General features: G+C 44.0%; 1 protein-coding gene and 1 pseudogene across 1 annotated transcript; both read right to left on the reverse strand.

Annotated features, from left to right (window-relative positions):
• On the reverse strand, positions 1-3,439 carry LOC117835701 (cytochrome P450 709B1-like; annotated as a pseudogene).
• A 6,607-nt stretch (positions 3,440-10,046) lies between these two features.
• LOC117837906 (protein DMP2) lies at positions 10,047-11,096 on the reverse strand. Its single transcript, XM_034717714.2, has one exon. It carries the CDS (start codon positions 10,959-10,961, stop codon positions 10,368-10,370), a length of 594 nt encoding a protein of 197 aa, XP_034573605.1. The 5' UTR covers positions 10,962-11,096; the 3' UTR covers positions 10,047-10,367.
• Positions 11,097-15,217: the final 4,121 nt, after the last annotated feature.

Genomic DNA, 15,217 nt, shown 5'->3' on the forward strand with positions numbered 1-15,217 from the left:
CTAAGCCAGCAGCTTCAGGACAACAGGAAGACCAAACTTAGGCTGAAGAGTCAGCAGATCAACTGGGGCGTGCACATAGTCAGGGGAAAGAGTGAACGAGAACTTCTGAAGGAGCACGGCCATTACTGACTTGGCTTCCATCATCACAAAGTTCTGACCGATGCATGACCTTGGACCTATTGAGAATGCCAGCAGGGCGTGAGGAACCTTTGCTGCTTTCGTGACTCCATTCTGAAACCTTAATGACTTAAATTCATCTGCGTCTTCACCCCAAAACTTCTTGTCTCGGTGCATGATTGCGGAAGGTATGATAATTCCAAACCCTTGGGGTATTTTTGTTTCTCCAACTGCCATATCTGTCATAGTTTTCCTTTGCGTGAAAACAGCAGGGCCGTAGAGCCTCAGTGTCTCAAGGAGAACCCTTGTCATCTGCAACATAAGTCATGTTGTAGTTCGCTGAGGATGTCTTAAAATACCTTTGAAAATATACACAGTGGTTGAAATGCTACAATAATAATCAAACATTGTAATGGACACAACTGTTCCATATATATTGAACTACTCAATAATCTTTCTTTTAAACAAGGGAAATGAAAAAAAAATCCAAGAATCAACATGTGGATTAGTTTTCCTGCCTCTTTCAATTTGCTAAGGTTGTCACCACTGGGTTTTTCTTTTCCACATTCCCTCAAAAGCTCCTTCCGAAGCCTCTCCTGCCATTCTGGATACACACTGAGCAAGAACACTGTCCATGTAAGCAGAAGTGATGTGGTTTCATAACCAGCAAAGAAGAAAGTTTTGCACTCGTGTATGATCTCATCCATGCTCAAACTGAGCTGTTTCTGCTTGCCTCCTTGCTCGGTTGGAATGCAAGCCTCTAGCATCAAGCCAAGCAGATCATTTCCATATAGACTCCCTTCTGGCCCTGATCGGGATTGAATGATCTGAACTAGTGTATCCCTAAGCTTCCTTTCAAGCTTCCACTTCCGCCTATTGCTTGCTGTAGGAAGGTAGCTGAACACAAAGAACATGTGATGAATGAGTTATATATGTATTTTGGTTCATGAAACAAAATAATCATTTTTCTATTTTTGCAATAAAAAGCCATTCCATAAGCAATGAGGGGAGGTATTAGAGATGTTACTTGGATCCTGGTATCTGTACACTAAGGAGAGTTTCTACTGCAATTTCCTGAAGCTCTTTCTGTGCATGGAAGGCTTCTATTCCCAACTTGTAGCTACTCCCAAAGGCTGTATGGGATATGATATCTGTTGTTAACTTTTGAAATTGTTTATCAAGTTCAACTTGAGTTTCCCCATTCTTGTTTTTGGATGCTTGGTCTTCTAATTCCTTGACCATGTTTTGAGCACAAGTGACCATTGTTTTTGCCATAATCTGGAAGGCAAAGGGCATATAACATGAAGTGATGAAGACAGGATTATACGAATAAATGTTTTGCTTAATGTATATTCCTCTACTCCAAATTAGATTTTTTATTTGATTTCTCTATTTCACCATGACTACAAGTAACTAATATGTGGATGGAGATATACTAATTAATGCTGGCATAAAGGAATACTAGAATTTAAGACGTGTCAAATTTGCTGCCTGAACCCTACAATGTATTTAGTGCATTCCATATGCAACCATGGAGCACAACTAAGAACTGTGAGATCAGCAAATAGAATCACCTTTATCTTGTCAATGGCAAAAGCAGGGTTGATTACTCTGCGATGCCGCACCCAGTCTATGCCTTCCACGAAGACCAACCCTTTACCTAACAATGCCAAAACTGTTGGCTGTGTATCAATCTTCAAGAAGTGTCCAGACTTGTTTGAAAGAATCAGCCTTGCCAATTCATAGTCGAAGATGCAGATGCGCGGTTTTGGTCCAAACCAGTATAGAAATGGTTCTCCTGGACACCATTCACATTCGAAAATATGCATGACATCCATTTAACAGTTTATTTACAAACAAGAATCCAGAATATTTTAATAACAAATGGAGGTGGTAAAACTGATCATGCCCAATCAATTGACGGGGAATTTTATTAATATTTTTGGAATACTTTTGGTTTTACATGATTTCTGATAAATAGTAGCATGCAAAATATTATGTCCAGATTGTTTTGAAGATTAAAATATTTAACAAGGATGTTCAACAGACCAGGTGTTTCTTGTGGTCAATTTTATTAATTAGTTTTTTTCTCAAATATGTAAGAGAACTTCATATCATCGTATTAAGAAGAAGAGCAAAATATTTACAAGACATTACCCCCACACATAGCACAAGATATTAATTAGTTGGGAACCCATTAGTTGCTTGATTACTAGACGTTTAGCTTTGGAATCCTGTCAGCTGATTGTGCTCAGTTGCTGCATAATGTAGCAAACCAACACCAAGAAAAACATCATGATTAGGGTCAAGTAAATTTAAGCATAATATAGTACTATATTGAGCCTTACATCTAAGGAAGAATGGCAGGATCCATGGAAAGTGGGTGGAACTTGGGATCATGAATATCTAGCACAAAACTTTCAGATGTTTGGGTTGGATATGGAAATGGCCCAGATGTAAATTAGATGGGCATTCAGATAAAGTTCTGGCTTGTTTCTAATCATACTACTAACTCAGAGGGTAAGTATTCATGCTATCCAAATCTGACACATTGTTAACGGTTTGTATATTTTGGTTTCTTATTTTATATATGTTCTCTACAAGGTACTCCTTTTATGTTTAGACAAGGCAATATGGTAGTCCTCTTGTTTAGACATATCTGAAGCCTTTTATTTGCCTACCGTACCCCGTACCTATGTAGAACTCAGAAAAGCTGCTGATTCACTTGAGTTCAACTGACAACCTAAATTAATCCTTGTTGCATGTGATGAACTATATGTGCATGTATCAAAGGATATACACCTTCCGTTTTGACTATATTTTTTTTCCTTCCCCCCCCCCCCCCCATCTTTAGTGTATTTGTTTGGTTGGGACTACCAAACTTTCTTGAAACTAAAAGATGTTGTTGTTCTAGTGTATTTGTTCAGTGCACAAATATTAAAAACATAAGCGCTTGAAATCTTACATTTACAATAGCATAACAAACCAAACCAAACCAAGTAAAAGAACAGAGAGTTGAGAAAACTTCAGAAGAACCAATACCATATTGATCCCTCCATTTCAGGTAGTGTGGTGCAATCCTAGGGAGGTAGTTGTGATCATGAACATCCAGCACCAAACCATCTGCCTTCTTCATTCTCTTGATGTCCTCATTGCAGCCTTTGAAGAATCTTTAGGGAGGTCCATGGATACCATGTTCCCTAAGCTTGTTGGCGATGATGTAAGGCCTCCATATGAGGCGCAAAATCGCCTAGTTCCATAGCCATGAGATGACAAGGACTAGCAGAGCAATGAGAAGCAGAGCAAAGGAGGCCATGGCGAAAGATAGGCTTGGGAAGTAAAAGGAGCATGGTGTAATATATATTCTCTTTTGAGTTGTTCTAGAAGGGTTTTTTATCATATGCATATCCTTGTTATTTTTTATGGTGCCTCTAATGCATAGACATCTTTGTCTTACTGAAAACAGTTGCTACTGCTCGTTCTAAAGAAAAAGGAGAACATTTGCTGGAGAAGGTGATTGATAGGACATCCGAAACTACTTATGTGATTCAAAAGAAATTTTCAAATTGACTTCTTCCAAGCAGGAATATTACCATTATTTTCATGGCAAGCATGAATCCATCTGTGAATTGCTGATCAGTACTGAAATACCAAGTAAACGACATGAATGGACCTATTACAGAGAGATGCAAAAGGTGCCACATATCAATACCAGAGTCAGGCCTACCATTCTACCACTGTTCATATCCTTCCTGCTTTTTGTTTCTGTTTTCATGGTGTCATACCGGACTGGCAAAGTATGCACATTATTTGGCAAGTTCTTCAAGGCTCTAACCAAAATCAGAGAAGAGATATCATAGATGAGATCATGTGTGATGCCATTCATATGGCAGTAGTTACTGGGAAATCAACATCAACAGAAGGGGCAGGCTACATGAGAAATTCGCCCTCAGCACATTTGGATGATACATGGTGCTGCTAGTATTTTTCCTGCTCTTTGAACAGATGGAGACACCATGAATTGACTAGAGCAGTCATCAACCTTGGGCTTTATTCGTCTCTTCTTGGCAAACAATTTAGGATGGAAAGCGTACCATCAAAGGACACCAGTATTGAACACTATAGCAGATACGGATTCATAGTATCCACTATAAGCTACCAACACCTTGGAAAAGTTCCCTACGTTACTTGGTACCTATCTTCTTTTCATTTACCTTGCAATGATACAGGCAATCTACATTGATCTGTGCTGCTCAGACCCATGATACTTAAGACTAGTGTTCTCATTAAGGTGGTACGTACTTCAGCCTGGATTTTTCAATCCACCGATATTGCACTTCCTGTCACTATTCTTCAATTCTATCTTCTAGAAGAATAAATCTGATAGCCACTGATACTGGGTTTGCTGTGCCTGTCACAGAATATGTGCACATCTTGTATTGTTGCTTTATTGCCACATAAAAGAAGTCTATTATCTCCAATTGTCGTTGTCAAGATTTGCGGATCGAGACTTAGACTAGTAAATTTCTTTTATGCACGTAAGGCTTCGGATGGTGGCGTGGGAGACACAGGGTTAGACTGGTTCGGGCAAAAGGAGGCCCTACGTCCAGTATCAAGGCTGCTCGTGTTACCCACGCGGGGTTCTGTAGTAGGGGTTACAGATGGGCAAGAGAGGGAACTGATCCCAGGTCTCTTGAGTATGCTTGTGCTCTAAGGGAGTGCGAGTGTGTGTTGTTTGCTAGAGAAAAAGGAGTCCCCGTCTCATGACCCCCGGTCCTCCTTTTATAGCGCAAGAGGGAGCTCGGGGTTACAGTTGAGCCAGGCGTCAGGAGAAGAAGCAGGAAGGATAAGCTAAGTAGAAAAATAATACAAGGGGAGGGCCCCAAGACCGCCGCTCTTGCTCCGGCCTCCTGTCCCTGTCAGCGCATCCGGCGAGGGAGGGCGATTCCTTCCCGATCTTGTCGATGATCTCCCTTGTCGCCATCACCGTCGAGCGTGATGATAAGCCTCAGCCTCAGCATCCGTGCCCACCAGGGAGGAGGTCCGATTTTGTTGCCCCGCTGATTACCGTAAGACCCGGATGTCGCATCCCTGAAACTGCCGTCAGGAGCACGGGGCGCGAGAGCATGCGATGCGCCCTCCTGTGTCGTCCGGCGCAGCTCATGAGTACCCTGTGGTGAATCAGAAGGAGCCGCGGCCACTACAGCTCGCGCCGCATGGCCGCGCACCGGTATTCGGGACCGGTTACGTTGGGGACGCCACTCCCTTTTGGCTTGACAGGGCCGCGGCGTATTTATGGCGAGTTCGATAGGGGGACCCACGAGATCGTCATCTTGATCCTCCAGTCCGCGCCCGAGGTGAATATTCGTCTTGTGGACCCGAGCGAGTTCGACCCCCGTGCCCAGGGTCGGGCGAGGCGGAGTTTCTGTGGTGGGGGTCGGCGCTCCTGACCCCGGGACTCCGGGTCGGGCGAGGCGGAATTTAGTCTTCGAGGGGTCGGGCGCTCCCGACCCTGGGACCGCGGTCGGGCGAGGCGGAGTCCTGCCATCGAGGGGTCGGGATTGTCCGACCCCAGGGCCCTGGGTCGGGCGAGACGGAGTGGGATGTTCTCTGCCTCTACTGGGTCGGCGGTAATCGTAATTACCGCAGGTGGGCCTGGGCCTTCATGACTGTTGCTTTAAGCGGCATTAGGAGGTCGTTAATATTTCCCCCCAACACCAATAGTATGTCCGTCATCTACAACAACAAAATTGATGTCCAAATTTCTCAACCCACCTACATTGCACTATTTCAATCCTATCTTCTAGAAGAATAAATCTGATAGCCACTGATACTGGGTTTGATGTGCTTGTCACATAATACGTGTGCATCTTGTATTGTTGCTTTATTGCCAGATAAAGAAGCCTGTTGTCTCCAATTGTATGTCCAAGTCATCTATGAAAATAAAATTGATGTCCAAATGCAATGTGTCAGTAAACAGATTCTCTGGTATTTACATGATATACATGTACAATTCGTCAACAAATCATCGAAGGCTAAAAGTCCCACTATGCTGAAGCTCGCATGAATTGGCCGTGCATCTGTTCGTCGAATGCCGGTTCACAAGAAGAATTTGGACCATGGTGGCCGACTGGGTGTTGGCACCAGCAATCCACCAAGGGTTTGGGAACAGGACGACACGCTACACCATTGGTGGACGGTGAGGGCGGCAGCAAGTTGCTGCCCAAAGAGAGGCATGCGCACTTTCATCATGCTAATTACATGGACTCTATGGAGAGAAAGGAACATAAGAATCTTTAACAGTAAGGAATCTACTATCAACATGATCTTTGCAAGAATCAAAGATGAGACCGCGACGTGGATTATGGCTGGGGCAAAACATCTATCCGCTCTACTGGCGCGATGCTGATTGGTGTTGTCTATAAAGTGTACTTAGTTGTTTAGCTCTTTGACTTTTCTATATTTTTTGGTTTGTTTGTATTTATCCAATCTGGAACTCTTCTTTTTAATATAATCGGCAGCTCTTCTGCCCGGTTTGTTTTGAAAAAAAATCAAAGGCTGAAAGTGACAATTTTGTCTTCAATGAATGAGTGGAAGCTCTACTTCTTTCCTTTACAAGAAAAAAGTGACAATTTGGTCCTTTATATAAACATATAAACATCATACAATGGAAATGGATCATGTGCTTCTCTACATGCTCAGTAGACAGTCATTGCAAATGGAAGGGAACCCAACATCTACCTGACCGAACTAGAATTTGGAAATTCAGGTAATTGAACTCAAAATAAATTTTTGAATAAAAAGTTTTATGTAATCTTTAAACATTATATTAGCATACCTCAGAAGTTATTCTGGTCGCATTCCACATACATTTTTATTTGGTAGCAACTACAGATGGAGAACACCCCTGAACAATGTAGATATGGCCAACTTTTCTTCAACTAGTTTTAGATTTTTTTTTAGGTTTACGTTTAGGTGAATGAAACTAAATGTTTTGAAACACTTGAAGTATTTTGCCTATCTACGCATCACAAAATTCTGCTAATATGTTGCATGTACGGCAATTTAACATTGTACATCCAGTGGCCTCTAGATTATGGGAACTAGTCCATCAACCCATGCTCCCACACGAACTGATATTTTTAAAAGACATTATATTTGAAAATTATTTAAAAATTAGACTCCTAGCTAATAATTTTTTTAACTGACTACTCTCTCATTTGTTTAATACTCTAAGACAATACTCATGTAGATGTGTACTTATCTTTGTACTGTTGTGATTTTTTCATTAGTAATTACTCTATATATTTTTTTCATCCACATCACACTTTTTTTTCATTTTGTATCGCACCTTCATCCATTATGTTTAGCATAAAATTAATATCTTTTCATCGCTTCCTCACATACATGTATAAATGGTCTATATGGTGACATCTATCATGCGTATATACCTTAACTTAGTATTTCTATATTAAAAATATTATAAATAAGTAATTTAGAATCATATATAGTTTACTTTTGGACACTTTGGTCAAAAAGATAATTAGATTAAGATTTAGATATTTGCTTTAGGTTATTTTTAGTAATGACATATGTGGGTAACTTAGATATAATTTTAGAATGTTACTTTAAGTTATTTCTTATAATGATATGCATGGGTAAATTAGATGCAGATTATAGGGTTGCTTTAGATTATTTTTTTACAATAACAGAGCTGGGTAATTTAGATATAGGTTTAGGGGTTTACTTTAAAATATTTTCATAAGGATAGTGGTGGGTAAGTTTTTAGGAAACATAATAGACCAATGGCTATGATTATTAGAGTTTACATAATTGATGTTCAATATTTTTATTTTTGTAAGAATATCTAGGATTTACATTTTTATTTTCTAGCATGTCTCGTCAAAATTAATGCATGGTCTCCATTTGAAAAAAATGAGGCCACATTGCTACAAAATGGCAAAATAGGTATTTTGGTCCTTGAACTTTACAACAAGGGTCAAGTTCGTCTCTTAACTTTCAGATCAGTTAATTTAGTCCCTCAACTTCCATTTTCGGATCAAACTCATCCTTGTACTAATGTGGTGTTATATCTTAGTATGAGACTATTGTGAAAAGTTCATTTTATCCTTGGCTCATGTAGGTCAAACATGTATATGCTCGTACTCCCTTGATACATACACACAGTAATATATTTTTGAACTGACAAAAAATTATAGTTCCTAAAAATGTATGTACAAGGGCCTTCCAGGCGAGGAAGTGGGGCATGACCCTGCGGACGTAGTCGTGGTCGCGGACGGCCTAGCTGCAACGTGAAGCTGACGCGCCGAGTCAGCCAGCCGGGAAGAGGTGATGTCGGATAGTGACTCGACGCCCGCGGCTGGGCTTGGACACGCTGGATCCTGCGTGGCAGAGCGTTAAAGGTCACGGACAAACCCGCTTGCATTCGTACTGTCATGTTGGTTCTGACTTTCTGCTTCTGCAGTGATCGTAGATGCGCAGCGTCCATTACTTCATTTCGCGCCTGTCTGTCCTTATATTTTACGGACGCTCTTGGGCTCTTGTCCTGCCTGGCCGCCTCAACCAAACCACCGGCCAGCACCAAAAGCTCTCATCCCCCACAGGAACCGGCTCTCAGTTTTGTTTTGTTTTGTAAATGCGCGAGCGCGTCTCGTCCTCCCCGCCCCGTGGCTCGTAGCTCCACACGCACGCGCGCGCGCGCCAAGCTAGGCTACGAGGACCTCTCCTTCCCCGGCGAGCCGAACAATCGGCGACCTATCTCCTCCGCCGCGGCTTCGCAGCGATAATGGCGGACAGCGCGGTGACGGTGGTGCGCATCATCCTCGCCATCATCCTCCCGCCGCTCGGCGTCTTCCTCAAGCACGGCATCAAGGTGCGGATCGTTGTACGCCTTCTCGTACCGACAGACGACCATGCGCAACCATGGCCTCCTCCGCAAATGGTGTCGTTAATTATTTCCTTCTCATGCATCCACGCATGCATGAATGCAGATCGAGTTCTGGATCTGCCTCCTCCTGTCCTTCTTCGCCTACCTGCCGGGGATCATCTACGCCGTCTGGGTCATCGTCAAGTAGCGACGGCTCGGATCTAACGGACGGCATCGATCAGCACGTTAGCGCAAAGATTTTGGCTGTTGTTCTAGTTCCGGAACCCATGCGTGCATGCAACGACAGTTTTTGTGCGGATAGGAAGAGACGGGGGGTGACTATTGGAGGAGTCGTCCACCGCAGTTTTAGGCTTTAGCTTTGTTTTGGCCTTGCACAGAACTAGCCATCATATTCGATTGTATTCGTCTCAACTCTCAAGTATAATATACAATTGGCATGTTCGCTTCAGCTTATTCAACCGATTTATCAGCCACCAAACAGTGTTTTTCTCTCACAACAAATCAGTCGTTTTAACTTTTCAGCCGGTTTATAAGCTGAAGCGAATAATACAGCACGACAGTTCCGACAAAAGAAAGCTTCAGCGTCAGCCTTCATCCATTTTTTTTCTTTTCACATCTGTTTCACTGTCTGAGAGAGCATGTTGACGGGCTCAATCTTCAGGACGTAAGGCCCAATAAAATTTGTTGGGCCTTCATCTGCTTTCCCTCCTCTCATTTCCTTTTCCCGACAATTGGGAAGTCGTGACTTGTCGTCACGCGATGTGTGCGCCTGACTGGACGCCGAGTCTCTTCTCTATTCGCCGTGACGCTGTAGGCACGCACAAATGTAGGTCGATCGTGCACACGGCAGCATCTCTATCATCGAATAAGCACTGTGGCAACACGGGCCGCTCAAGTACTCGAGAAGCGGAAGCGAGCGTTTGAGTGGAAGCAAAAGCAAGGCCTGACTGACGGGACGGGTCAGGCCAAGTCGTAAGGCACCAAGCAGAGCCTGCCTCAGTTCGATGTAGTCAGCTGGGAGTTGGCGAGAGAAGCAGAAAGCTTCCAATCTTTGGACAAGAATAATGCAATGGCTATACTGTACAGAGTATCAGTAACCCAGTATGCAAACAAACCTGATGAAATCAAACAAAACGAAGACGACACACATCACCGTCCCTGACACGCACGCTTTCCACACAGCTGCTGACTCGATCGAGTCTTGACTCTTTGAGACCCAAACAATCCATCATACATTCACACACTGATACATCACCCAACTCGCAGCGATCAAATCAATTAAGCGGCTCCGGCCACCGGCGGCGGCGGCGGCAGGGCACGACGATCGATGCATGGGCATGGGCTAGTACTTGTGCTCGAAGTCCTCGGTGGCGCGCGTGGGCTGGTACCCGATGCCATGGCGGTTGTTGGGGAACACCATGAACACGTACCCGGCGGCGCCGCCGACGACGGGGGGGAGCACGGCCATCATGGTGCGCTCGCTGACCTCCAGCGCCGGGTACAGGCAGGCCACGGTGTCGGCGTCCAGGAGCGCGATGGTGGCGAACACCAGCAGCGACAGCGCGGCGTGGACGAAGTCCCCCGCGCGGAGCCGGTACGCCGACAGGTCCCGGGACGCCGGGTCGGGGTCCGGGGAGAAGGTGTGGAGGCCACGGCGCGTGACGACGCCGTAGTAGACGCGGCCGTCGGAGCCCACGTAGCTGTCGGTGAAGGAGGAGAAGGCGCAGAAGCCGCCGCAGAGCGCCACGAGGGACCCGCTCAGGACCTTGTTGAAGGTGGAGCAGTGGCCGTTGTTGGTGACCAGGGGGGTGAGGAACTGGAACAGGAACACCGTGCCGCTGGGAAGGAGCTTGATCAGGTCCGCCATCCCGCGGAGCGCGCGGTCCGCCATGCTCACGCCGCCGCTCCTCGGCGCCAACGACGACGACGACGACATCGCGGGTCGATCTGTCGATGCTCGCTCCTCCTGGCTGCTGGTAGCTGAGCAAAGTGTAGCTTCTTTCTTGCTGCGCGCGCGACCAGTTGCGATCGAATGGCGCCTATGGTTTTATAGGGCAGGGGTACTGCTTGCTTGCTAGCTAGATGGCTAGTAGATGCTAGCGGAGCATGCATCTTGTGACTTGTGGACGAGCCGAGACGGAGGAGGGTTGCTTGGAAGGATGGTGCATCCGTTTCCGGGTCGGCGGTGTTGGTTTGCTTGCACTCCTTGACGACACGGATATCGGTCGATAGCCTTTTTGCATGCTTTAAGCAGGGGTGGCATGCTAGGTGAAGGGATCGGCAGGATTTTGCTTCCTTTGTTTCCAAGAGATGTACATGCCATTGTCTAATTGTTGCGAGCTAGCAACTGATGGTTGCTTGTGTCAAAGAAATGGTGGCTATTACTGGAAATGGCTGGGCGGGGTGTGCCTGGCTGATAAGGTAAAAAGGTGGTGTTTGTGTGTTAAGATTACTAGTACTAATTTGGGAAGATAGGCAGCGTGCGTGCTAGCTAAGTGTTTCGTTTTCCCTTAGCTAAGTGTTACTTCCACACAGTCCGTGCCGATCGACTCTCTTGTTTATTTGATTGATGACATGCATGGTTTCATGCCTCTTTCTGGTGTAAAGTCGTTCGTTCCAGAGGGGACAAGGAATATGTTGCATAGTCGTAGTAGGTTGTACTAAACCACTCGACGGACCGCCCGTTATTAGAATTCATCAATGTTTATTTACGTGATGACAGCAATTAGCAAAAACAGCCCAGCCCGTCTCCAACTTGCAGTTTCAAAACAATAATCCCGCTAGGCCGCTACATTATTGGGCCAGGCGTAGTAGCACTTTTGCGAGTAGCCCAAAGTCTCCGCTTGACTTTGGGCCCAGTTTACTGGGTCGATGGGAATATTAAACTTAGGCCTAGGCACAAATTTACGGTTTTCCTAAACATCTATCGGGTGATTTTTCTTCCTTCATTTCACTCGGGATATGGCTGGGATTCCGTCAAGATTCGTGCAGCTTATTTTGTTAACAGCTTCGTGGTGTGTGCTTTGTTTTCCACTTTTCTTTGTAGAGCTCGCCGTACGCCCGTACCTCCGATGGCGGGCGCGCGACGATGAGCGATGGCGTACGGCGGTGACGAGGGACGGTGCGAGGGCGGCGATTTTGATGGACTGCAGTGCCGGTGACGGTCAGAGCGTTTTATCCCGGTCACCTCGTTCTACTCTTCTTTTCCGTCCTATCAATCTATTTCTTGAGTCAGGAGCAGTGTGCGTGCTCCTCGTGGATTCTGCAGTTGTGGTGGTCAGGAGCAGACTTTGCGATTGCCGGTCCAGGCGCTGGTGGTGTTGAACAACAAGGCCCGCCTGCTGGTGGCAGGTGGTGGTAAGGTGAGCAAAATCATTTCGGGGGGCATTTAGTTTGTCAAATATTTAGGTACTAATTAGGAGTATTAAACATAGACTATTTACAAAATCACATAAGTGGAGGTTAAACGGCGAGACGAATCTACTAAGCTTAATTAATCCATCATTAGCAAATATTTACTGTAGCAACATATTGTCAAATCATGGACTAATTAGGCTTAATAGATTCGTCTCGCTGTTTAGTCTCCACTTATGTAGTGGGTTTTGTAAATAGTCTACGTTTAATACTTCTAATTAGTATCTAAACATTCGATGTGACGGGTGCTAAAAATAAGCAGGAGAAACCAAACCAAACCTTCCTTTTCCTAAGTTCGTATGGTGACCTGGGCCATGAATGACCCTACTAACAATAGGAATGTCACGTATCTCAACTAGACGTTGTATTAGGTTCCGGGTATTTATTAGCCGTGCGTGTGGTTTTAAGTTATCCTTTTTTTACCAGGAGTGTGTGTTCTTTAGCAGTTATCACTTTTGTTTAAGACTTTTTTAATCAATTTTAATGAATATGTTTTTGGAGTATATTTCTAATTTTCTTGTAGGCATATTATATATTTTTCTTTTGATTTCACTCAAATTCAGTTTTTTGTTTGTTGTCAGCCTATCTATAAATCCATAGCGTCAGGTTGACTAGTAAGTATATAGTTATGTTTCTACGCAAGTGCCGAATCCGATCACCATATGCAATATAAAAAGCTAGCTAGCATGTTTCGCAAAGCATGTTTCAAGTATGGTTGTTGCCAAGTACCTCACTAATGCTACTTTTTTACTAGTAGTGCTGAGATTCTATGAGTTGCGGGCTTTTATTTTTATACAAGTAACTTACATTATTGTTTGAGCAATAGGCATGCAACAAAAATTATAGGGTTTTACAACTTTAGATGGTATGCTGAATCACGAATTAAATCTCACTGAAGCATGTGTGATGAACTAAATCTCACTAAACTCTTCTAAGCATATCTCAACAGTGTTTCTTTTGGAGTTGTTTAAGGCAAAAATGGCTTTGAATGTAGTAGTGCTTTGCAACTATTTGGCTATTTTAGCTATTTTTTCTTTTCTTTTGGAATGTACAGAACAATTGATTTTTTAGGGACTGCTGACCAATTGTGTTCATGTTCATATAGTTGTCTATTAAAAGGAAGAATTGCATGGGGTGTGATTTGTCTATTAACACTATTTGATTTTTTAGGGCAAATTTACACTTGAGCATATGCATTTGGCGGATGCATGCATAAGATGGAGCCTCGGCAAAGATCAAGTAAGGTGCTCTCTCTTGCCACGTTATGACTATAAATTAAAGGGATGGTTTGAATGGGCGGCTGAACATGGTCTTCTCTGTGACATTCTTCACAGCCCGGGCATACGGCCAGGGTCACCGTGCCCTGGGTTCCACCCCTGAGCATGTGGGTAGCCCCCCCTTTAAATGTGAAAACCTACAACCTAGAAACAATGTACGACCTGTTCATTAAGATGTGATTTGTCTTGCACCTCGTGGTGAAAAGCGTACAAGAGAATCACATGAAAAGCAAGATTGGATAGTGTCGGTTGATTTCTTTGGGAACACACATGGAAGAATGTAGTTCAGAGCTATGCTAAGACCTTGTGCAATTCGGGTGTTCATTTTCTATTTCAATCATTGAGTATTGTTACTATTCTATGTTCTCAGTACTTTTAAGTTCAGATGTTTCTTCAGTGTACATTGTTCACATCTATTCAATGGTTATCAACAATTGAGTATTGTCGCTATTCTATATTCTCAGTTATTTCATTCTTCTGTTAATGAATCTAATTAATTGTTTTGATTTATAATTATCAGTATTTTGCTGATCATTATGTAATCTCAGTGTTGTCTATTCTGGCTGTCCTTGCTGTTGTTGCGTGTGCATCGAAAGTTTAGATCAACCACAATGCCAAGTCACGTGGAAGAGATATGGCTCACTTTTGTGACGATGGACCTGAACAGCACAGGAAACGGGAGCTTTTGGGTGATATTTGTAGTTGTTGTCACTCAGTTTTATCTTCTTGCATGTCTCTTGCTTTTTCCAGTTGAAAATAGTTGTCGTATCATTCAGTTTTTTCTTTTTTGTTTAGATGTGATGTGTCATTATGCTATTGGTCTAAAAAGTGATTGATCACTAATAAAGAAATCACCTGGAAGATGAGTAGACACTCCCCAAATTTAGGATAGAGCTTCTTGATCGGCTGCCTCTAATGGGCACATCTTCCTCTAAAAAAACAGGGCACAAACCAGCACGCGAATTGACAGCCCTTCACGTCCCTCGTCACGACTCTCACTATCTCAGCTCTAGCTCTACGGAGCATTTACCATCTCCCCCTGTTAACCGTGTCACAATTTGCACAATGCAAAAGGGCCCTCATCTTTTTTTTTTGATAGAATAAAGAGCCTTCATCTTAAGGTTCCTTAAACATCGAACTTAATTTGCCGTAGCCTGTGGACCTAACTTCTTGTTCTGAAAGTGGTTGCGTCGGATGAACTCATTGTGTATATAGGCACTTGTTTGTACTTTTTTTTTTATCGGCACTTGTTTGCACTCGATAACAATAGGAGTTCGAAGTTGCAAATGAGGATCTCTTGCCACCGCCGCCTCCCTCGCACAACGCGCGGCGCTGTCACGTGTAGACCGAAGGTACAAAAAAAAGTGTGCGCGGAAAGCCGGAAAATAGTTCAACCCGTCGCAATCTCCGCCTCCATCCCTGGAGAACGGGCCCACTTTTCAGTCGTGGCGCAACCAACTCACGCGTCCGCCCGCACCATGCCGCAGTCCAAGTCCGCCTA

The sequence above is a fragment of the Setaria viridis genome, chromosome 9 (genome assembly GCF_005286985.2).
Source record: "Setaria viridis chromosome 9, Setaria_viridis_v4.0, whole genome shotgun sequence".
NCBI classification, from domain to species: domain Eukaryota; kingdom Viridiplantae; phylum Streptophyta; class Magnoliopsida; order Poales; family Poaceae; genus Setaria; species Setaria viridis.